General features: G+C 64.6%; 7 protein-coding genes across 12 annotated transcripts in view; 6 read left to right on the top strand and 1 right to left on the bottom strand.

Annotated features, from left to right (window-relative positions):
- SIK3 (SIK family kinase 3) overlaps window positions 1–5,104 on the top strand; it is a 70,960-nt gene extending 65,856 nt beyond the window's left edge. For all 5 annotated transcript variants that reach the window (XM_042034415.1, XM_042034413.1, XM_042034414.1 and 2 more), the window contains 4 exons: window positions 1,808–1,971; window positions 2,698–2,830; window positions 2,932–3,099; window positions 3,430–5,104. In XM_042034415.1, coding sequence (XP_041890349.1) covers window positions 1,808–1,971; window positions 2,698–2,830; window positions 2,932–3,089 — 455 coding nt within the window. In that variant the 3' untranslated portion in view covers window positions 3,090–3,099; window positions 3,430–5,104. The remainder of the gene's footprint in view (window positions 1–1,807; window positions 1,972–2,697; window positions 2,831–2,931; window positions 3,100–3,429) is intronic.
- Window positions 5,105–5,870: 766 nt separating this feature from the next.
- APOA1 (apolipoprotein A1) lies at window positions 5,871–7,766 on the top strand. Its single transcript, XM_042034132.1, has 4 exons — window positions 5,871–6,263; window positions 6,405–6,460; window positions 6,698–6,851; window positions 6,927–7,766. The coding sequence occupies exons 2-4, from the start codon at window positions 6,418–6,420 to the stop codon at window positions 7,522–7,524; spliced, it is 795 nt and encodes a 264-aa protein (XP_041890066.1). The 5' UTR covers window positions 5,871–6,263; window positions 6,405–6,417; the 3' UTR covers window positions 7,525–7,766.
- Window positions 7,767–8,100: 334 nt separating this feature from the next.
- On the bottom strand, window positions 8,101–8,870 carry LOC121667475 (apolipoprotein C-III-like). The gene is made up of 4 exons (XM_042034133.1): window positions 8,827–8,870; window positions 8,656–8,715; window positions 8,409–8,535; window positions 8,101–8,292 (listed from the first exon to the last, which is right to left on the bottom strand). Exons 2-4 carry the CDS (start codon window positions 8,711–8,713, stop codon window positions 8,196–8,198), a joined length of 282 nt encoding a protein of 93 aa, XP_041890067.1. The 5' UTR covers window positions 8,714–8,715; window positions 8,827–8,870; the 3' UTR covers window positions 8,101–8,195.
- Window positions 8,871–9,339: 469 nt separating this feature from the next.
- On the top strand, window positions 9,340–11,421 carry APOA4 (apolipoprotein A4). Its single transcript, XM_042034131.1, has 4 exons — window positions 9,340–9,870; window positions 9,979–10,045; window positions 10,166–10,292; window positions 10,413–11,421. Exons 2-4 carry the CDS (start codon window positions 9,997–9,999, stop codon window positions 11,338–11,340), a joined length of 1,104 nt encoding a protein of 367 aa, XP_041890065.1. The 5' UTR covers window positions 9,340–9,870; window positions 9,979–9,996; the 3' UTR covers window positions 11,341–11,421.
- Window positions 11,422–12,114: 693 nt separating this feature from the next.
- On the top strand, window positions 12,115–14,376 carry APOA5 (apolipoprotein A5). 2 transcript variants are annotated; one of them, XM_042034130.1, is made up of 4 exons: window positions 12,115–12,191; window positions 12,936–12,991; window positions 13,066–13,174; window positions 13,359–14,376. In XM_042034130.1, the coding sequence occupies exons 2-4, from the start codon at window positions 12,943–12,945 to the stop codon at window positions 14,329–14,331; spliced, it is 1,131 nt and encodes a 376-aa protein (XP_041890064.1). In that variant the 5' UTR covers window positions 12,115–12,191; window positions 12,936–12,942; the 3' UTR covers window positions 14,332–14,376. The 2 variants fall into 2 exon arrangements, with proteins under 2 accessions (XP_041890064.1, XP_041890063.1); XM_042034129.1 differs by lacking the exon at window positions 12,115–12,191 and adding an exon at window positions 12,208–12,678.
- Window positions 14,377–14,405: 29 nt separating this feature from the next.
- ZPR1 (ZPR1 zinc finger) lies at window positions 14,406–18,132 on the top strand. The gene is made up of 14 exons (XM_042034127.1): window positions 14,406–14,585; window positions 15,048–15,209; window positions 15,362–15,452; window positions 15,545–15,615; window positions 15,827–15,913; window positions 15,990–16,112; window positions 16,184–16,237; window positions 16,324–16,390; window positions 16,608–16,678; window positions 16,928–17,017; window positions 17,123–17,233; window positions 17,327–17,413; window positions 17,511–17,576; window positions 17,798–18,132. Exons 1-14 carry the CDS (start codon window positions 14,439–14,441, stop codon window positions 17,930–17,932), a joined length of 1,362 nt encoding a protein of 453 aa, XP_041890061.1. The 5' UTR covers window positions 14,406–14,438; the 3' UTR covers window positions 17,933–18,132.
- Window positions 18,133–18,398: 266 nt separating this feature from the next.
- Window positions 18,399–20,597, top strand: part of BUD13 (BUD13 homolog) — a 6,040-nt gene continuing 3,841 nt past the window's right edge. The window contains exons 1-5 of the mRNA XM_042034174.1: window positions 18,399–18,595; window positions 18,802–18,895; window positions 19,265–19,349; window positions 19,507–19,564; window positions 20,004–20,591. Of these exons, the coding sequence (XP_041890108.1) occupies window positions 18,474–18,595; window positions 18,802–18,895; window positions 19,265–19,349; window positions 19,507–19,564; window positions 20,004–20,591 (947 nt within the window). The 5' untranslated portion in view covers window positions 18,399–18,473. The remainder of the gene's footprint in view (window positions 18,596–18,801; window positions 18,896–19,264; window positions 19,350–19,506; window positions 19,565–20,003; window positions 20,592–20,597) is intronic.

The following is a 20,597-nucleotide window of genomic DNA, read 5'->3' as shown; positions in this document are numbered from 1 at the left end:
TCTGCGCTTCCAAGGGCGCGTGCTGATGCCGATCACAAAGCTCTGGATGTCTGTGGAGCATCTGCCAGGGATGGCAGCTGGGGACCTTGAGAGCCGACCAAATCTGTTCGGGATGTGACTGGACTGCCTGTGAACGGCCCTGCTCCAGTTTTGCTCCAACGTAGCCGTCCCAGGCTGGGAGTGCTGCCCGTGGGAAACCTGCCTGGGCTCGGCACGGAGGGGGCTGAGCTGGCGGCAGCGCCGTGCCAGTGTCACATGCCACAGTGACACAAAGGATGTGGGGATGAAAGGCTCTCCTCCGCGGGGCTGAGGGTGTGAATTCGGGGTGTCTGTCCCTTGGTCCAGAGCAGCATCCCCAGACTGCAGTGCTGGCATTGGGAAGCAGCTGTTTTTTGGGTCCTGCCTCTTCCAGGCTGAGGGAACTCGTCACCCGCAGCGCAGGGACTGGGGCCGGGGCTGTTTGTGGAGCTGGAGCAGCAGGCTGCTGGCCCCAACCACTGTTCCCACAGTTGGAGCAGCATCCCAAGCAGTGTGTGGGTGGCACTGATCCGCTAACATCTGTTACCTCATGTTTTCCTTCTCGCTTTTCCGGGAAAGCTGACTGTTAACCGCACGTAACCCCACGGTTGTGCAAAGGAAGGGGGAGGCTGCATCTCTGACTGCCCTGGGACAGGGCTCTGGCAGGAATGCCACATTCCTGATGGAGGAAGGGCACGGGGAGCAGTGTCCTAGCTGTGCTATCCATGCTCACCTGCCTGCAAGCGGTGTGGGGACCACATGGGATGGGGTCTCACTTGGATTGTGCTAAATTTGTGGACAGGTTTTGGAACTGCCCTGTGCAGGGACAGGAGTTGGACTTGGATGATCCTCGTGGGTCCCTTCCAGCTGGGGATGTTCAAGGATTCTGTGAGATCTCTTTGGGGAGCAGTTTTGTGGCAGTTGCAGTGCCAGCTGGGCCGTGCGGTGTCCCAGCACAGCAGGACATCACTTCCCACTGGCCAAAGCCCTGGGAAAGCTCTGGCTTTCTGAGGGATGTACCTGCAGCTGTGTCACCTCGGGGCAGCTCCCCAGCGCTCGCAGCCACGTCGGGTGTTTGTGCTCGGCGGGGTCCGCGCTCAACGAGCTCAGCGAGCTCAGCCTCGATGACAGGCTCCTCCACGGCTCAGGCCTTCATCCAAAACATCGTGTATTTGATGACGAGAGGCTTTGCCTGATAGGAATGTGGCCTTTGCCCTCAGTCACAAGAGCTTGCAGCGCAGATGGACTTTGCCAGGCAGAACCCTCGTGTGCTCCTGCAGCCAGATTGTGGGAGGGCAGGGAGAAGTCATCTGATAAAAGTGAACATCCTGGCCGGCTCTTCCAGCAGGATTATGTTGCTTACAATTGCCAAGGGGCCCTGCTGGAGGCATCCCGTGTTGGATGCTCCCCTGGCTCTTGTGTAACGATGTGGGCAGGGTGGGGGTCGAGCTCGGGCTCGAGGGGAAGGCAGAAGTGGGAAAGGGCCTGGTTCCTGTGCTCCTGCCCCAGTCCCTCCAGCTTCAGGCTGCTTTTGTAGAGCTGATAGGAGGCAGCTAGCATTGGGATCCTTTGGGATATTAATGCTGGAGGGAGAAGCCTGCGTGAGTGCGACTGGGAGCACTGGTGCTGCACCACTCCCACCAGAGCAGCCGGGGGTCCTGTCCTTGTTGTGCCAGCAAGAAGCGTTTGTGTGTGGTGTCACATCTCAGTTCTGCAGTGGCACACGTGGCTGGGAGCTGCAGGTTCCTTGTACTAACCTGTCGTTTTTCTGTCCTGTCTGGTTTTCAAGAGTCCATCGTAGGGAACTGCATGGACAGGAGCTCCCCCGGCCAAGCCATGCAGGTGCCTGACCACAACGGGCTGGGCTACCCCGTGCGCCCCTCGTCCAGCGAGCACCCGCGGCCCCGCACCCTGCAGAGACATCACACCATCCAGAACAGCGATGATGCCTACGTAGGTGCCTTTGCCTCCCAGGTCCCTCCAGTGAAACAGCCAGGCCTGGCTCTGCAGGGCTCTGCAGACACACCCAGCCCAGCTCGGGGTCCTGCAGTGCCGTGAAGGAGCTGGTCATGGTAGCCCAGACCTCAGTGCTCTGCTCCCTGTGGGGTTTGGGCTGCTGGGAACTGTCCTGCCCAGATCTTGATGTGTGCTTTGCTACAGCTCCCTTCTGCTGTAGAGGGGAATGGCAGCTTCTCTGCTTCAGTGGTGCCCAGTGACAGGACGAGGAGCAATGGCCAGAAACTAAAACACAACAAGTTCCACCTCAACACGAGGAAGAACTTTCTGTGAAGGGTAGCAGAGCATTGGAACAGCTGCCCAGGGAGGGCCTGGAGTCTCCCTCTCTGGGGACATCCCAAAACCACCCGGATGTGTTTCTCTGTCACCTGCTCCAGTTGTCCCTGCCTTGGCAGGGGGTTGGACTGGGTGATCTCCAGAGCTCCCTTCCAACCCCCGTTACGCTGTGATTCCGTTAGTTCAGAGGGATTTGGACTCCTCAGTCCGTTCTCCTGTTGAGGGGACAATGGCTGCACCCAAGCTGTGCCTGATGCACAGTTCTTGTCCTTCCAAACCCTCGCTTGAAGGTTTGCAGAAGCTCCCTGGGCACTGTCTGTGGGCAGATGGGGAGCAGCAGGATCCTCTCCTGAGCTCCCCTTGAGGTGTGTCCTGCTGTCTGCACAGGTGCAGTTGGATAACTTGCCTGGAATGAGTTTGATGGCAGGAAAAGCACTCAGCTCTGCTCGGATGTCCGACGCCGTGCTCAGCCAGTCGTCGCTGATGGCCAGTCAGCAGCTGCGCGACAGGGACGGCGAGGGTGAGCGCTGGGGCTGCCCACGTGGCACGGGGGGATGTGGGCAGCTCCTCGGGGAGCTGAGTCACAGGGAGAGGTGCTGAGTCACCTCTCTGCCCTTACAGAATGTGGGGAGAGTTTGGAAGGTCAAGAGCACCCGAACCTGGGCGATGGCAGCCAGCACCTCAACACCTCCTGCTACCCCTCAACGTGTATCACAGACGTCCTGCTGAGCTACAAGCACCCGGAGGTGCCCTTTGGGATGGAGCAGGCAGGGGTGTAACTGGGAGGGAGTGAGTATCCGTGTGTCCTCTCTCCACACCACGTCTCGGGCTGCCTCCATGGCCTCAGTGCCATGGGTCACTTTCCCTGCTCATTGCTCCAGTGCTGGGGTTGGGACCATCCACTCGCAGCTCCTGTGCTGGGGCTGTTTGCTGTCCCCCCTTTGCTCAGGGACAGCATCCCTCCTTCCAGGCTTGTGCTGCTCTCAGACCCTCTCTGCATGGCGGGGTCTCTCTCCTGGGGCAGGGTCAGGAATGGCCTGGGAATGCAATGCTGGTGGGCTGTGGGAAGAGATGCACCATTCTGGTGTCCTCTAACATCTGTGTTTCTCTCTCTTGCAGGGTTTGTGTACAGCTTTGAAATGAAAAGGTCCATTTTAAACCAACAGTATCTAGCAGCATTGCGCCAAATTGCCGTAGTATTTCTGACTAACTGGAATACCATGGCCCCTTTCCTCATCCTCACTTCATCCAGTGTGTCGTTCCTTTGGGTTCTTTAATTTCTGCCACACTTGCCTGTAACTCCAGCTACACCCAGAGCCCTGAGCCCGACGCGGAGGATCAGCCTCGGCACCGGGGCTGCTCTGGGGGCTGGCCTGCCTGGGGCCCCACACCGGGCTGAGCCTCCCTGGAGCCTGCCCTGAGCAGGTCCAAGGGGACTGGAGCTGCTCCTGGATGGAGGCCACGCTCTCCTTCCACTCTGTCCCGCTGCACTGGGGGGGTCTGGGCCTGGCAGCGCTGGCGGGGGCCCTCCCCACCCCGGTGCAATCCACTTCTTGTCTCACCTCTGTCTGCTCTGTTCCCTCTCGTGTGTCGGGGTGCTGACAGGATCACCCCTGCCCTGCCCTCCCTTCCCTTCCCTTTACTTTCCAAATCCGCCACGACTTGGGGTTTTTTCTTTTCCTGGCTAATGTAGGGCAGATGGATTTTTCTTTGTTTCCTTCGCTTTTCCTCCTGATCACGTAGGAATTGTTTTTTTTTGGTAAATGTTGTTTTATTATTATTGTTATTAATAAAAGGCAAAAGGAATTTCTGTTTGAGAGAAATTTTTAACTAGATTCTGTTCTATATGAATTGTGACTTGCACCTTTTGTTCAAAGTATTTTATTTCTTTTAACGACATTGTTCTTGTGACTGGTTTTCTCTCGTGCCAGTGGCGACAGTGGTAATTCTCCTTATACAGTCGGGACGTGCAGAGGTCTCTTCTTTGTCCCTTTTCCATCCTTTCTGTGGTGGATAGAGCGGGAGGCCCACCCCCCCTGGGGCTCAGGAGCACGTGGTGTCACCCTTGCCTTTGGGACTTGACAAGCTCCAGCTCGGATCCTTCTTACTGACATTTTTCTGGAGTATTTTTTAAAACTAAAGGAAACATCGACCCATCCCTCCTGACTTTGCACAGAAGGAAGTGTGAAACCAGCACGGCAGAGGTGACTTTGCTATCCTTAGCCCGTGCCTCTTCCCGGCCTCCCCTTCTCCGGGAGAACAACGCTAACGGCTCTGCGATCCCGAAAACCGGAGCGGAGGGGAGCTCCGCAGCCCGGCCGTGCACGGCCCCTCCCCGGCACCTGCGGGCTGGGGGGCGCGGGGAGCCCACCGGATCGAGCGGGAAGGGTGGGAAACGCTGAAAGCCTTTTGCTCTGTCCCTTTGGTTCGTTTTCCTTTTGTTTACATGACACTGTATCCTGGGAGAGTCGCCGGGCCCCCCCGCAGCAGCCGCCCCGCAGGGCCGTCACCGTGCCATCCGCAGTACCACACTTTTTTTATCATGGCTTTGTATTGTAGTAATCAATACGCGCAGTATATGTTGAATGTATATTAATATACTTTGCTATTATTTCTGTTTTTTGGAAATGTCAGAAGTATTTTTTTTTCTTCCTCATTTATGTTGGACTAAAAACGAACAGGAAAAAAAAAACCGTTTCAGTAAATCTTCAGTCCATTTTTTTGTGGGTCACTTGCAACTAGTCAATTAGTTGGACAGTGGGATCATAACAAATAAAACATGATTATGATCTTCCCTGGGCTCTTGTTTGCCTTGTTGCTCAACGCCAAAGTTCAGGGGGTGGCAGCTGCTGTGTCCCCAGTCCATCCCTGGGGCTGTCACTTCCCTCGGGCTCCAGCAGCCCCCCTGGTTGGGTTTCCCAAAGCCCCCCCTGCAGCCGGAGCCCAGCGGAGTCCGACTCGCCCTGCGGGTGTGGGGAACTGCAGTGCTGCAGATCAGACCCTGCCCGGGCATCTGCTGCAGTGGGGCTTTTCCAGCTGTGGGTAGAGTCTGGGAGGCGCAGGGAGCTGTGCCTCCAGCACCTGCAGCACATGGGGTGGCAACACCCGCGCGATGCCCGTGAGGTGCCCAGCGAGCTGGCACAGGCTGGGGCTGCGGGGAGCTGATGCCATTCAAGAGCATCATTCCTCTGTAGCAGCTCCCGCTGGCATTGCCAGCCCTGCACACTCCCTGCAGCCCCGTCTGGGGACATGGCCCCTCTCTCCCTGTCCCCTCTCTCCCCTCGCCAGGCCGGGCTCAGCCCTGTGCGCTCGATTCCTGTGGATCCCTGGACTGGTGGCAATGGGACAGGGAAGCACCTGGGGTTGGTTCGGGCTGAGGTGGGTTTTGAGGTGGCCGTGCCAGTGCTGGTGCCTGCTCTGAGCTGAGCCTTCGCTTTGCCCGGGTCCCCAGCGAGGGCTGGCATGGGCGGGCAGGGGCACAGCTCCCGGGACCTCTGAGTTGGGGATACAGCGGGAAAAGGGGGTGACGTGAGCGGCCCGGTGAAGGACGGGGCGCAGACCCGCGGCCGAGGCGAGGGGTCCGGGTACGGCCGGCCAAATCCCTGCGGGAATAAACCTTGTCCCCGGGCTGGCGGCCAATCCCTGGGGGCTGCGAGGGGCCCCGGCAAGGCCGCAGGGCCAGCGGGAATCTGGGTCAGCGGGAGCGTAAACAGCTCCTTGGCCGGAGAGGCGCGTCCCGCGGGGAGCTCCTGTTTGCTCGCCGCCCCTGCCAAGCCCGCGCTCCTCGCCGGTGCTGCGCGATCCTTGAACCCTGCGCGCCACATCGCCCGCCGGGAGCGCGTTCCGGGGCCGCCGCGCTGGCTTATCTCCGCGGAACTGCCCCTCCGGCATAAATAGCGGCGGCGGAGCCCCGGCCGCTCAGACGGGACGAGCAGCAGCTGCAGAGAGAGCTGGTAAGAGCCCGGGCTGCTCCGCAGGACCCGCAGGGACAGAGCGGTGCCCCTCGCCCGCGGCCCCGGCGGGGACCCCTGAGCCCCCGCCGGGGTTGGATTTGCCGGGGCTGCCCGCGCCCAACTCTCTTGCTCTGCCCGCAGGTCTAGCGCGAAGATGAGAGCCGTGGTGTTGACCCTCGCCCTGCTCTGCCTGACGGGTAGGTTCGGACGGGGCGGCAGCGGCTGCGGATCCCCGCGGGATGGAGCAGCACGGGAGGGATGGGGCGGCTGAGCCCGACGCGAGCGCTGCTGGAAGCCGCCGGTTTCCGAAGCGCTTTGCGAGTCGAGCTGCAGCCGAGGGACTCCCCGGTCCTCTCCCGAGCCCGGCACGTCCCCGGCAGGGCTGGAGCCATCCCCGAGCGATGTGTCCTGAGCACACCCGACTCTGTCCGCAGGCACCCAGGCCCGCTCCTTCTGGCAGCACGATGATCCCCAGGCACCCCTGGATCGCCTCAAGGACATGCTCGCTGTGTACCTGGAGACAGTGAAGGCCAGCGGCAAGGAAGCCATTGCCCAGTTCGAGGCCTCTGCCGTGGGCAAACAGCTGGAGTAAGTGGGAGGTGTGTGGAGGGGGGCTGGCGGGGCACCCCGGGCACCGTGTGTGACCTCCCTCCCCTCCCGCAGCCTGAAGCTGGGCGAGAACCTGGACACGCTGGGCGCAGCCGCCGCCAAGCTGAGAGAGGACGTGGCCCCCTACTACAAAGAGGTGCAGGACATGTGGCTGAAAGACACCGAGTCCCTGCGCCAGGAGCTGACCAAGGACCTGGAGGAGGTGAAAGAGAAGATCAAGCCCTTCCTGGACCAGTTCTCTGCCAAGTGGACGGAGGATCTGGAGCAGTACCGCCAGCGCCTGGCTCCCCTCGCCCAGGAGCTGAAGGAGATCAGCAAGCAGAAGGTGGAGCTGCTGCAGCAGAAGCTGACCCCGGTGGCTGAGGAGGCGCGGGACCGTCTGCGCGGGCACGTCGAGGAGCTGCGCAAGAACGTGGCGCCCTTCAGCGATGAGCTGCGGCAGAAGCTGAGCCAGAAGCTGGAGGAGATCCGGGAGAAGGGCATCCCCCAGGCCGCTGAATACCAGGCCAAGGTGGTGGAGCAGCTCGGCAAACTGCGTGAGAAGATGACGCCCCTGATGCAGGACTTCAAGGAGCGCCTCACCCCCTACACCGAGAGCCTCAAGGCCCGTTTCATCAGCTTGCTGGAGGATCTCCAGAAGACCGTGGCCTGAGCTGCCGGCCAGCGTGGCCAGGGACTGACCCCAGCCCCGCTCCGCAGCCGCCCCGGGTGCTCCCTGCCCTGCCCCGGGTGCTTCTCCTCAGGGGGCTCTGGGGACAGGCTGCAGGAGCCCCGGGCCAGCCCAGCCCTAGGGTGTCCTCCCCGGAGACCCCCTCCTCCCCTAGAATTCCCTCCCCGACCCGGCGTCGCTCTCAGCTTTGCCTCCCTTTTGTCAAATAAACTTGACTTAAGTTATTGGAGCTCGCTCAGTCTTTGCAGTGGATGCTGGAGGGGGCAAGGGGTGCTCTGAGCTGGGGGTACTGGGGGACCCAGAGGGAGTGGGGGGACAGGGAACTGGTGAGGGGTGCCCTGGGCTCGCCCTGTACTGCGCCCAGCTCAGCCGCACACAGGGCACTGGAGATTGGTGGCACTGAATTTGCAGGAGCTTGTGGAAGCAGCAACCGGCTCCTGCCACCCTGGGCTCCCCGACATGGCCGTGAGAACCTCAGTGCTGGTGTCTGTCCCAGGCCTCCCTCTCCCTGCGGGTCACACTCCTCCTTGCCAGCCCCCCAGTGATGCCACCACAGCGTTTCCTTCAGCCCCGCTTTATTGAGAGCACCACGACAGCGGGTGGGAGCCAGGGGGACCCCAGCCCCGACAGCCCCAGGGCAGCCCCCGGCGAGACTACGCGGCCGAAGTCTTCTTCCAGAGCTCCGCCAGCTGCTCCTTGAGCCACACCAGCCGCTGCTTCGCCAGCTCCGCGCTGTCCGAGAGCCACTGCCTGCACGGGGAGGGGAGGGAGGGCAGGGGGTCAGCGCGGGGCCCTGGCCGGGCTCCCCGCCGCCACCGGGGGACGGGAACAGCGACAGGGACAGGGCTGGCGGGGTTCGGGGGCACCTGGCCTGCTGCGCCGCCTCCGACTCCCGCACCCTGCTGAAGGCCTCCTTGGCCATGTCCGTGGCTTTCTGGGCCAGCTCCTGCACCTTCTGGACCAGCGCCTTCGGCTCCTCGGGCGTGTTGGCCCCTGCAAGCACGAGCCTGGTGGGATTGGGGGGACGGGGCCCCGCGGCTGTGCCCCCCGTGTGTGCCCCCCAGCACCCTGAGCCCCGACCCCCTCCTCCTGCGCGGCCCCGCTGGCCCTTACTTGCTCCCACCGCCAGGACGGCCGTGCAGGCGAGCAGGAACAGCAGCGACGCCTTCATGGCTGGGGAGAGAGCGGAGCGCACGGTGTGGGGCAGCAGGGGAGCGCCGGGGGTCCCGACACCGACCCCGTCCCCTTCCCAGCACGACCCTCGCCAGGGATGTCCCCGCTCACCTGTGCCGGGCTCTGTGACGCGGGGGCAGCCCCGGGCTCCCAATTTATACCCTCCCCACGGCCGCCCTGGGGGATTTGTGCGAAGGTCAGGGCAGAGCGCGGGGGGGTGCGGGGGGGCTCCGTCCGGCCAGGAGTTGGGAAATCCCGCGGGGACGGAGCCTGCTGGGGCCCCGCGTGTCTGTGTGCGATACCTGTGCATACGTGTGCGTGTGCACACGCGTGTCCGCCGCCAGCCCGGTGCCCGCGGCGGGGGACAGCCCTGGGGCCGTGGGCACACGCGGCACAAGGGTGACATCCAGCGGCCCTGTCCCCGGGCACGGCGCCCTCGGGCACCGAGAGGCTCTTCGGACCTTGCCACTGTCGCTGCCGGGCTGGTCCGTGCCCCTGCGCGCCCTGCCCTTTGCCCGCTGGGACACGCCGCGCTGCTCCGCTGCCCCCGGGCCGCGGGTGGGCTGAGCCGAGAGCGCCAGGGACACGCACGGTCCCAGCTCCATTCCCAGGCACCGTGCGGCTGCGGTCGGTGTCCTGCAGTGTCCTGGCCCCTCCCTGTGCCAGGGCTTCCTCCAGGAGCCTGGACTGGGAAGGATCGATGCCTTGCTGCCGGTGCGCAGCCTCGTGTGCCCCCGAGCTCCATCAAAGCGTCCCCCTGAACCCGTGTCCTGTCCCGCTGCCACCTATCCCACAACCACACACCCCAGGTACTGCACTGCCAGCACCGATGGGGCCATTGCTGCATCCCACAGAGCAGCGAGGTGTCCCTCAGCCCAGGGCCCCGGCCCCCAGGAGGGGCTCAGTGTGTCCTGCGTACCCCCATCCCCTGTCTGCCCCTGTCACCCCGCTGGGGGCTGGCGGGGCTGCGGGTGATGTCAGAGCTGTGCACACGTCAGGCACTTCCACGTTACGCCCGTGCTAAAGTCCGTGCCCGCGTTAAAATCCACGCCCTCGCTGTGTCACAGCCCGCGTGGAAGCTGCAGGGGTGCTCAGGCTGCATAAATAGTGCTGGGAGCTGCCGGCTCCGCAGGTACCGCGGCCGTGGCAGCACAGGTGAGCAGCTGCAGGGGCTGGAAAGCCGGGGTCTCCATCACCTCTGGCAGGGGGCTGGGGTGCTGCTGGTCCCTGAGCTTCCTTCACCTCCTCTCTGTGCTCCCACAGGAGTCCCCAGCACTCAGGATGGCGCCGAAGGCAGCCGCCCTTGTCCTGGTTCTCCTTGCGATCTCAGGTGAGGTGGCGCGAGGCTCCCTGGTGCCAGCAGGGTGGTCCTGCCCCGGGGCAGTGATGGGGACCTGATGTCCCTGGGCGAATGGGGCTGTGCGAGCGCTGATCCCAGCAACCCTTGCAGGGTCACGGGCTGATGTGAACCCTGACGAGGTGGCCAGCGTGATCTGGAAGTACTTCACAGAGCTGGGCAGCAATGCCAAGGACACGGTGGACCAGCTGCAGCAGACTGAGATCAGCAAGCAGCTCAAGTGAGCCGAGCAGCAGTGCTGGGGGGCTCGGGGCTGCTGGGGGGCTCAGGGAGACCAGGGGGTGCCAGGCAGGGCCTGGGGATGTGGGCACACAGGCCCTGATGTGTCCCTTCTCCCCAGCACCCTGCTGAAGAGCAACCTGCAGAGCATCAGCGCCTACGCTGAGGACCTGCAGGAGCGGCTGGTGCCCTTTGCCACGGAGCTGCAGGCGCGGCTGGCGCAGGATTCCCAGCGGCTGAAGGAGCAGATCCGGCGGGAGCTGCAGGAGCTGCAGGCCAAGCTGGCGCCCTACGCCGATGAGGTGCACCAGCAGATCGGCACCAACATCCGCCAGCTGCAGGCCAAGATCAGCCCCTATGCCGAGGAGCTGCGCTCCCAGGTGGACCGCAGCGCCGGGGAGCTGCAGCGGGCACTGGAGCCCTACGCGGCCGAGCTGCGGGAGCGGCTGCAGGACAACGCCGAGAGCGTCCGGGCCTCCCTCAGCCCCTACGCCGACCGGCTGCAGCAGCAGATCGACGGCGGCGTGGAGAGCCTGAAGGAGCGGCTGTCGCCCGTGGCAGACGAGCTGAAGGCGCAGGTGGAGCAGAGCGTGGCCGAGCTGCGGCGCGGGCTCAGCCCCTATGCCCAGGAGGTGCAGGACGGCCTCAACCGGCAGCTGGAGAGCCTGACCTTGCAGATGGAGCGGGCGGCCGAGGAGCTGCGCACCCGCCTGGCTGCCAGCTCCGAGGAGCTGCGTGCCCAGCTGAGCCCGCTGGCACGGGAGCTGCGGGAGGCGGCGAGCGGAGACGCCGAGAGCCTGCGGCAGCGCCTGGCTCTCCTGGCCCAGCAGCTGGACCAGCGCGTGGGGCAGACGCTGGAGGCCTTCCGGCAGCAGGCGGCTCCCTTCGGAGACACCTTCGGGAAGCAGCTGGTGCAGCGGCTGGAGGAGATGCGCGGGAAGCTGGAGTCGGGCACTGCCGGCGTGGAGGATCACCTGGAGCTGCTGGAGAAGGAGGTGCGGGAGAAGGTGGCTGCTTTCCTCAGCACCGTCCCACCCCCACAGAACTAAGCCGCCCCGGCCGGCCATCCACACACACTCCAAACGTTCCCGGCCACTTCCTGTGGCAGAAATAAATCTCCTTGTGATGCACGTGCTGGTCTGTGTCCTTCCTTCCCACAGCATCCTGTTGTCCTGCCCTGGGAGGGGATACCTGGGGCACCCTCAGCTGTTCTGAGGAGGGAGCATCGCCCCGAATTTGGGTTCTGGGGCACCAGGGAGAGGGAGCAGAGGTGGGGTCAGGTGGGCGGGAAGTCTCTGTGGCGTCTGGAGATGGTGGCAGCCAGGTGAGCCCGTGGGCCAGCACAGGGCCGGGGCCTCGCTGTCACCTCATCACACCGGGGTGCCACAGCAGCGGGGGGCACCCAGGTGGCTGCCGAGGGGCAGAGCCCCGGGATGCGGCCAAACATCCCCACAGTGGTGGGGCAGCAGCTGCCGTGAGGGATGGGGATCTGGGTGGGTGACTGACACCTCGTCCCCACAGCCCGGTGGGGCTCGCACAGGAAGGGAGCTCCGCGGACCAGGGAGAGGGAAGGGGGACTGCGGCGCGGTGCTGGCAGGAGCCCGGGGTGGGATGGGATGGGATGGGATGGGAAGGGACGGGACGGGACGGGATGAGGTGAAGCACGGCCAGCGCTGCCTGGAGCGACCTCACGTGTCGGCCCAGGCGAGGGAGCCGCGCGGACTTTGGTGCCGGAGCAGCGCTGGCGACCGCTCGGCGTTTCACCCCGGGAGCGCCGGACTTCGCCCCCCGCCCCAGGGTGCCCTGGTTTGTTCCCGGTAAAAACCAACGTGCAAAGGAAAGGATACGAGCACGGCGGGCTGGGTGTCCGGCGGGAGCGGGCAGCCACGCGCAGGGGAAGGTGTGCTCCCTGCCCGCTCATCCCAGCCTTCCCCGGCACAGCCGGGCCGGGCTCACCCTCCCGCACCCCTCCCGGGGCTCCAGGCTCCCTTTTCCTCCCGACAGGAGCTGCAGCCGCTGTCTCCATCCCCATCCCCATCCCCATCCCCATCCCATCCCTATCCCCATCCCCATCCCCATCCTGCTGCCTCGCACCACCCCGGCAGCTCCGTCCGGCTTTCCCTCCGGCATGCAAAGAGCGGCTGCGGGGCAGGGCCAGCCCTCTCCCCGAGCCCGGGGGGCAGCGGGCAGTCAGGTGACCGGCCCCCAGGTCACCTCCCCGGAGCATGCTCGGACCTCCACGTTGTGTTTACACGGAGTGAGGTCCAAAAAGCCTTCCCATACCAAAGCCGCCTTATCGCCCGCTCCTCGGCCTCCCCGCGGGCCTATATAAGGGCGGCCAGCGGCCGGCTCTGGGCGGGAGGGACACGGGAGGCGACCAGAGCCAGGTGAGGGGCAGGGGGCTTTAAGTTCGTGTGGCTGAAGGAGCTGGGTGTGATTCCAGGTGCTTCGGGGGACCCGAAGTGTTTCGGGGACCCGTAGGTGTTATGGGGAACCCCAGGTGTTTTTAGGGGAGCTCCAGGTGTCACAGCGGACCCCAGGAGCGAGGCCCTTGCAGGCAGCGGCGAGGGGGTGTGCAGCAGAGGCACCACCACCCCGCGGGCGCTCGGAGCAGCCGACGGCTCCTCTCCTGTCTCTCCTGCAGCCGGACCATGCTGCTGAAGGCTGCACTGCTCCTCTCCTTCCTGGCCACCTGCCCAGGTGGGTGCGGGCACGGGGCTCTGGGGGCAGCAGGGCTGGGTGGGCAGCACCATAACCGCAGCTCCTGCCCACAGTGTCCCCGGCCAAGCCGGCGCAGAGCGGCTTCTGGGAGTACCTCAGCCAGCTGACGGGTGACAAGGACAGCCTGGAGCACGGCCAGAGCAAGCTGGGCAAGGACATCATGTGAGTACAGCGCTCCGGGGCCCCCAGGCCCCACCAGCACACCCGGGGCCCTGCTTTTCTCCCCCTGGGGACAGAGAAACTCAAAGGAAGGGCCCTGGCGGGTGTTGGCAGCTTTTATCAGAGGTGTGTGGGGCACAAAGGGGTGTTGTGGTCACTCGGGGGTGTTGGTGGCTGTCTTGTGCAGGAACCTGAAGGAAAGCATTCAGGATGGGGTCAGCTACATGGGCGACTTCCTGGAGAAGCTGTCACCCCTCAACAGGGGCCTCCAGCCGCGGCTCTACCAGGACTCAGACAGCCTGCGCAAGGTCATCCGCAGGGAGCTGGACAGCCTCAGGGTGAAGCTGTCCCCGTACGTGGACGAGGTGCACCAGCAGGTCGGGAAGCACCTGGACGACCTGCGGCAGCAGCTGCAGCCGTTCACGGAGGAGCTCCTGGACCAGGTGTCCCTGCGGGCCCGGGAGCTCCGGCGGCACCTGATGCCGAGCCGGGAGGTGACGGCGCAGCTCCTGGACGGCGCCGACGAGCTCCAGCGCTTCATGGCTCACTACACCGACAAGATCGCCTTCCACACGGACCAGGTGAAGGACATCTTCCACCCGTACACGGACCGGCTGCTGACCGAGATCCACCGCAACGTGGAGGAGCTGCACGGCAGCGTGGCCCCGCACGCCCGCGCCAGCCCCGAGCAGCTCAACCAGCACATCCAGGAGCTGTCGGCCAAGCTGACCCGCAACGCGCGGGACCTGCACCAGCAGATCCAGAAGAACCTGGAGCAGCTGAAGGCGAAGCTGAGCCTGTACCCCGGCAGCCCCGGGGAGCCCGCGGCGCCCCCGGGCCGCTACAGGGAGGCGCTGGCGCGGGAGGTGCAGCGGCGCGTGGAGGAGTTCCGGCAGGACACGTACGCCCAGATCCAGGCCTTCACCCGGGCGCTGGACCAGGAGACGGAGGAGATGCGGCTGAAGCTCAGCGCCCGCCCGGACCCGCCCGAGGAGCCGCTGGACGCGCCGCCGCCGCCGCCCCTGGAGGACCTGCGCGCCCGGCTGGACGCGCTGTGGCGGGACCTGGCGCTGAGCCTGAGCGAGCGGGGCGGGGAGGGGCCCGGGGAGGCGCAGGCAGGGCCGGGCGGGGCGGCGGGGCCGGGGCGGCTCCGGGGCTGAACCCAAATAAAGGCGCCGCCATCGCGGCCCGCGCGCGCCACGTGACCCGCCGCACCCGCGTGACCTGTGCGTCATCACCCCGCGCCGCCACGTGACGCGCCACCATCATGTCGGCGCTGGGGGCCATGGAGGCGGCGGCGGGGCCGGGGCCGGGCGCGGGGCCCGGGGGATCCCTGTTCCGACCCCTCAGCGCCGAGGACGGCGAGCAGCAGCCCGCAGAGATCGAGTCCCTGTGCATGAATTGCTTCCGCAACGTGAGGGGCCCCGGGGGCCGGGCAGCAGCGCCCTGCGGGGATTGAGGGCGAGAGCAGGACAGGGGTGTGCGGGGGTCAGGGTGGGCACAGGGGTCTGTGGGGGCCAAAGGAGGGCGTGCAGGAGTCTGGGGGGTTCAGGGAGGGGCTGTAGGGGCCTGTGGGGGTCCGGGGACACACACCAGGACGGGGGGGCTCCAGTGGTCGGGGGGAGGAGCGGGACAGGGGTCGGTGGGAGGTACAGAGGTCTGGGGGGCGATGAGGGGCAGGAGCGGGGAAGGACCCGCCGGGGGCCGCAGGTGATGTTGGGGTGGGGGGCACTAGTGGGGTCAGGAGGGCGTTTCGAGGAGGTTTGGGGGGCAGCAGCGGTGGGGGCGGGGGGCTGCCCGTGCTGGGAGGTGCTGTCAGGGCCCCGGGCGCCATCGCCCCTGGCTCGGGTTCCCACGAGGCCCCTCGCTGCCGCAGGGAGTGACGCGGCTCCTGCTCACCAGGATCCCCTTCTTCAAAGAGATCATCGTCAGCTCCTTCTCCTGCGACAGCTGCTCCTGGTCCAACACGGAGATCCAGTCAGCGGGCAGGATCCAGGAGCAGGGTGTGCGCTACACCCTGGCTGTCGCCTCCCGCCAGGTGGGCAGGATCTCCCCGCTCTGTTCCAGGCCCAAAATGTGCCCAGTCCTAAGGGAAGGGGGGCTGGAGCCAGCACCACGCTGGGACCCCCGTGTGTGGGAGCCCCTGGATCTATTGGGGATCCTGAGGCTGCTCTCCGGCTGTGTGTGCAGGACATGAACAGGGAGGTGGTGAAGACCGACTGTGCCTCAGCTCGAATTCCAGAGCTGGACTTTGAGATCCCTGCCTTCAGCCAGAAGGGAGGTGGGTAAATGGGAGCAGTTTGTGTGGGGGCTCCCGGCTGCCGCTGGGCTGTGGTAACAGCGTTGTCACCTCTGTGTCCTTCCCTTGCCAAGTCCTCACCACCATCGAGGGCATCATTGACAGAGCTGTGGCAGGCCTGGAGCAGGACCAGCCCGCCCGCAGGGTAAGGGGAAGCTCCTCAGGGATGGCAAATGTTTGGCATGTCCATCCCCTGCCCCGTGGTGCCACACAGGGCTGGTGGGGAGAGCGCTGGGGCTCTGCTTTGTGCCGTGGTCACCTCTGTCAGCAGCTCTGGGCTGCCCCTGCAGCAGCTGAATCCCATCTGGGGGTGTTCTCTATTTCCAACGATTCTGCGATTCCGTGTCCTCTTCCAGGCGACCGACAAGGAGGTGGCCAGGAAAATAGACGAGTTCATTGGGAAACTGAGGCAGCTGAAAGAAGTCAATTCCCCCTTCACCTTTGTGAGTGCTCATGGAAGGGCAGCCCTGACTGGGTGAGGGGTGCAGGACGGCTCCCTCAGGCCCCCTTCTCCCGCAGATCCTCGATGATCCCTCCGGGAACAGCTTTGTGGAGAACCCCCATGCGCCGCAGAGGGACGAGGCTCTGGTGGTCACTCACTACAGGAGGAGCCCCCAGCAGTCTGCTCTGCTGGGACTGGAGGTGACTGGGATCAATCCTGCCTCCCTGGGGGACCCCAAACCGGGGAACAGGAGTTAATGCTTCCCTTGCAGGGAGAGGAGGTGGATGCAAAGCCGCGGGATGCTGCCGAGGACCTGAGGGATGAGGTGGGTGATGCTGCAGTGCTGAGGGACACCCAGGACAGCTGCCCTGGGCTGGCTGGGACATTCTGGCTGCCCTTTCCCTCCCCCAGGTCCTGCAGTTCAACACCAACTGCCCCGAGTGCAATGCCCCGGCCAGCACCAACATGAAGTTAGTGCGTATCCTTCGAGGGTGGGCACGGGCCGGGGGCTGCACCGGGGGGTGACGGGCACTGCACAGCCCTGGGCCCTCCCTGCTGCACCATGGGCCCGAGTAAGTTCTCTCAAGCAGGGCCTGTTGGGGTGCAGGGCTGTCTCAGGGCTGCTCACAACTCCCAGTGGGCTCCTGCCATCCCTTGGCTGCTGCTTCGAGGTTTTCCTTGACTCCCTGCTCCAGAAATCCCACACTTTAAGGAAGTGATTATCATGGCCACCAACTGTGACTCCTGTGGGCACAGGACCAACGAGGTGAGCTGGAAAGAGGGCAGGGGGGAAGGGAGTGGTGTTCTGTGCCTTTGCCCCTCAGCTCTGCTTCCCAATGGGGCTGTTTGGGAGGGAAACTGGATTTGGGGGCACTGTCAGGAGGTGCTTTATGCTGGGTGGTGAGGCCACGGTCCCAGGTTTGGAGTGGCCTCTGGGCTGCTGGGACAAACCCTGCTAAAGCATCGTGGTGTGAGCTGAGTGTGAACAGTGGAGCTCACTGCCGGGTGCTCCCAGGTGAAGTCTGGAGGAGCCATCGAACCGCGAGGCACCAGGATCACCCTCCGCATTACGGACCCTTCCGACATGACCAGGGATATCCTGAAGGTGCAGTGCCCTGGGGACCTGCCCCGTCCTCCTGTGGAGGGTGTGGGGAGTCCAGGGGGGCCCAGCCCTCCCTGCGTGGAGCTCACGGGGTGCTCACCTTTGCAGTCGGAGACGTGCAGCGTGGAGATCCCAGAGCTGGAGTTCGAGCTGGGCATGGGAGCGCTGGGGGGGAAGTTCACCACGCTGGAGGGGCTGCTGAAGGACATCCGTGACCTGGTGAGGGGCCCTGGGCCAGCCTGGGGGGCTCAGCCCCCTCCCCTCCTCTTTGTGCTGGCTAGGGGGGCCTGGCTGCCTTACCTGCCCTTCCAGGTGGAGAAGAACCCCTTCACTCTGGGAGACAGCTCCACACCCAGCAGGACAGGGAAGCTGCAGGAGTTCATTGGGAAGCTGCAGGACGTGAGTTTACCCTGGATTTTCCGTGCTCTGTGCTGGTGCCAGCAGCGCTGAAGGATTAGCAAGAGCCTTAATGGCTGGACTTGCTCTGTTCCCGCAGATCATAGAGGGGAAGACCCAGGCTCACGTCATCATGGATGACCCTGCAGGCAACAGTTACCTCCAGGTACAGCCTTGGGCCCTCGGGATGTGCTCCCTGAGCAATTGGAGGGATTTTATTTCCCTGGAACATGTTGTGGGTAGGGTTCCCGTTGGAGCTCGGGCACGAGCTGCAGGTTGCTGCAGGCTCTGTCCAGCGCAGGGAAAGCACTGCTGGCTTGGTGGGGGCTCTGCCTGGGCGCTGCCCGTGGGAAGAGGGCAGGGCAGGAGCTTTCCCTGTCCCCACAGAACGTGTACGCCCCGGAGGAGGACCCGGAGCTGCGCGTGCAGCGCTACGAGCGCACCTTTGAGCAGAACGAAGAGCTGGGCCTGAACGACATGAGAACAGAGGGCTACGAGACAGAGGTGGCCTCGGGCCGGTAGCGGGGGCAGCGCAGCCCTCCCAGCCCGCTTCCCCAGCTGCCGCAGGGACCGGGACTTGTGTGGGACCAGGACTCTGCTCGCCTTCCCGCGGCCAGGGCAGCGGGGCTGGGCCTCAGGGCCCCCCCCCTGGGGGGAGGTGTCGATGTGCCGGGGCCGGGGGGTGGAAGCGGAGGCGGTTCCCCAATAAAGCTGTTGCTGGCTCCGTGTCCCGCCCTTCCTGCCGCCGCCGCCGCCGCCCCGTCCGTGCCCTCAGCCGCCGCTCCGTCCGTGCCCTCAGCCGCCGCTCCGTCCGTGCCCTCAGCCGCCGCCCCGTCCGTGCCCTCAGCCGCCGCCCCGTCCGTGCCCTCAGCCGCCGCCGCTCGGCCCCGCCCCGTCCGTGCCCTCAGCCGCCGCCGCTCGGCCCCGCCCCGTCCGTGCCCTCAGCCGCCGCCGCTCGGCCCCGCCCCCATCCCCGCGCGTGCCTGGCTCCGCCCCCCGCCCTTCCCGCCGCGCCCAGGCCCCGCCCCTTCCTGCCGGCGCCGGGGTTTTGCGTCACAGCGCGATGGCGGCGCCGGGGGTGTCGAAGGCCGAGTACCTGCGGCGGTACCTGAGCGGCCCCGCCGAGCCCGCCCAGCCCCGCCGCCGCCGCAAGAAGAAGCCGCCGGGCGGCACCGGCAGAGCCGGGTGAGTCTCGGGGAAGCGGGCGATAGGCGCGACTCTCCCTGGTGCCTGGGCATGGGATCCCCTCCGCGCCCATCTCCCCGAAATCCCTTCTCAAAACCCTCCCTCCGAGCCCCCCCCCCGGGGCCGGGAGGCTCCCGGGGGCTCCCCCGTCGCAGATCCCCCCGTTCCTGACGGGTGCTGACGGCAGCGCCTCTCTGCGCTCCCAGGATGCGGATCGTGGATGACGATGTGAGCTGGAGCAGCATCGCCGCCGCCCCGGAGAAGGAGGAGGAGGAGGAGGACGAAGGGGACATGCCTGTGGTGAGCGGCGAGTCCCGTTACACGCGGTCTCACACCCTAAATCGGTTCTTAGGTCACCTCGTGTCTCCCTCTGGGAAGAGCTTGGCAAAGCCCCTCTCCCTGCCCTGTCTGTTGGTGGGTTCTGCCTCAGCCATGGGTGAGATTCCTGCTCGGGGCTCTGGAGGGATGAGTGAGCTCCCTGCGGGTCAAAGCAGCCTGTTCTTTATGTGCCTGTGTGTTCCAAGGGCCAGCACGGTGGTTCTGTGCTCCAAACCAGCTGCTGGAACAAGGCAGAGGGACTGGGATTGCTGGGCTGAAGTGGATGTGCTAGGAGGGAGGTGGGAGTTGTGCCTTTTGGTAAGGCCCTGTTGTTCGGTGTGGTGTCCTCAGGTGGCAGAGTTCGTTGATGAGCGCCCCGATGAAGTGAAGCTCATGGAAGAGTTCCGAACAAACTCCAAATGGAAGCTGTTAGGAGGTGAGAGCAGCCCCTTCTCTCACTCTCTACTGTTTGGCTTCTCCAAACAATGATGCAAGTTAAAAATAATACCAGCTAAAAAACAATGCTTGAGATGCTGGGGGCTGCTGAGCTGTGCAGAGCGCTACCAACGGTGATCCCGATTGTTTTCCTTCAGACCAGAATGAGGACTCGCAGAGTTCGGATATTTTGGGACCTGCCAAGTCTGCCACGAGGTATGGGGGCTCCAACCAGGAATTCTGCTCCTGGTTCACTCTGGTTTTCAGGTTTGACTGTCTGGTTCTGTGCTTTCCAAGTGCTTTGCTGGGAAATGTGGCCACTTGTGGACAGCTTTCCCTTCTGGATACCCCCTGCTTGGGGTGGGGGACTGGCAGCTCTGTGTGTTTGTGTCACTGCCAGGGAGGTCAGGGTGATGGTCCTTGTCAGTTTGAATAATGGTGAGGGTGGAGACTTTAAAATTCCAGCTCTGCTGGGATCCAGGCTGCCTTGGCGGGTTTCTGGGATGTGCTCTGGGAAGGCTGTGGCTCAGTGCTGTGGGTCAGGGGTGCAGAACCCAAATGAATCCACGTTCACAAAGCCGTTCCCAGCCTTGACCAGCTCTGTGGCTTCCCCAAACAAAAAGGGATCTCACTGTCACTTTCTCTGCCCTCGCAGGCGGCAGCGCCACGACTCCCCAGAGTCCTCACCCCCGGGAGGGAAACACAACGGCTCCTTGGACCTCTCACCCCCGAGACGGCAGCGTCACGACACCCCTGACCCTTCACCTCCCAGGAGACGGCGTCACGACACCCCTGACCCGTCCCCTCCCAGGAGACAGCGTCACGATACACCAGACTCATCACCTCCCAAAAGGCAGCGTCGTGACACCCCAGATCTGTCACCTCCCAGGAGACGGCAGCATCATGACACTCCTGACCCTTCACCTCCCAGGAGACGGCATCATGTTACACCAGACTCATCACCTCCCAAAAGGCAGCGTCACGACACCCCCGACCCTTCACCTCCCCGGCGGCAGCGCTGTGACACCCCTGATCCGTCACCTCCCAGGAGACGGCAGCGTCATGACACCCCTGACCCATCCCCTCCCAGAAGGCGACGTCCTGGCACCCCAGATCCGTCACCTCCCCGGCGGCGGCAGCGTCACAACACTCCTGACCCATCTGCACCTCGGCGTCAGCGTCACGACACCCCAGGCTTGTCGCCTCCCAGGAGACAGCGTCACGACACCCCAGATCCATCCCCTCCCAG

Source organism: Corvus kubaryi, unplaced genomic scaffold, assembly GCF_017639235.1.
Source record: "Corvus kubaryi isolate FWS band 111438036 unplaced genomic scaffold, C.kubaryi_AGA036_p1.0 37367, whole genome shotgun sequence".
NCBI lineage: Eukaryota > Metazoa > Chordata > Aves > Passeriformes > Corvidae > Corvus > Corvus kubaryi.
This window is presented reverse-complemented; position numbering and strand designations above follow the sequence as displayed.

Bases quoted from the DNA above. Each gene is read 5' to 3' on its own strand.
- APOA4 (XM_042034131.1), top strand. From the start codon at position 9,997: ATGGCGCCGAAGGCAGCCGCCCTTGTCCTGGTTCTCCTTGCGATCTCA. The intron at 10,046-10,165 runs GTGAGGTGGCGC...CAACCCTTGCAG, and splicing joins GGTTCTCCTTGCGATCTCAG to GGTCACGGGCTGATGTGAAC. The intron at 10,293-10,412 runs GTGAGCCGAGCA...CCTTCTCCCCAG, and splicing joins GAGATCAGCAAGCAGCTCAA to CACCCTGCTGAAGAGCAACC.
- APOA1 (XM_042034132.1), top strand. From the start codon at position 6,418: ATGAGAGCCGTGGTGTTGACCCTCGCCCTGCTCTGCCTGACGG. The intron at 6,461-6,697 runs GTAGGTTCGGAC...CTCTGTCCGCAG, and splicing joins CGCCCTGCTCTGCCTGACGG to GCACCCAGGCCCGCTCCTTC. The intron at 6,852-6,926 runs GTAAGTGGGAGG...CCCCTCCCGCAG, and splicing joins GCCGTGGGCAAACAGCTGGA to CCTGAAGCTGGGCGAGAACC.
- APOA5 (XM_042034130.1), top strand. From the start codon at position 12,943: ATGCTGCTGAAGGCTGCACTGCTCCTCTCCTTCCTGGCCACCTGCCCA. The intron at 12,992-13,065 runs GTGGGTGCGGGC...TCCTGCCCACAG, and splicing joins CTTCCTGGCCACCTGCCCAG to TGTCCCCGGCCAAGCCGGCG. The intron at 13,175-13,358 runs GTGAGTACAGCG...TGTCTTGTGCAG, and splicing joins AAGCTGGGCAAGGACATCAT to GAACCTGAAGGAAAGCATTC.
- ZPR1 (XM_042034127.1), top strand. From the start codon at position 14,439: ATGTCGGCGCTGGGGGCCATGGAGGCGGCGGCGGGGCCGGGGCCGGGC. The intron at 14,586-15,047 runs GTGAGGGGCCCC...TCGCTGCCGCAG, and splicing joins GCATGAATTGCTTCCGCAAC to GGAGTGACGCGGCTCCTGCT. The intron at 15,616-15,826 runs GTAAGGGGAAGC...GTCCTCTTCCAG, and splicing joins AGGACCAGCCCGCCCGCAGG to GCGACCGACAAGGAGGTGGC.
- LOC121667475 (XM_042034133.1), bottom strand. From the start codon at position 8,713: ATGAAGGCGTCGCTGCTGTTCCTGCTCGCCTGCACGGCCGTCCTGGCG. The intron at 8,536-8,655 runs GTAAGGGCCAGC...TCGTGCTTGCAG, and splicing joins CGTCCTGGCGGTGGGAGCAA to GGGCCAACACGCCCGAGGAG. The intron at 8,293-8,408 runs GTGCCCCCGAAC...CTCCCCGTGCAG, and splicing joins GAGGCGGCGCAGCAGGCCAG to GCAGTGGCTCTCGGACAGCG.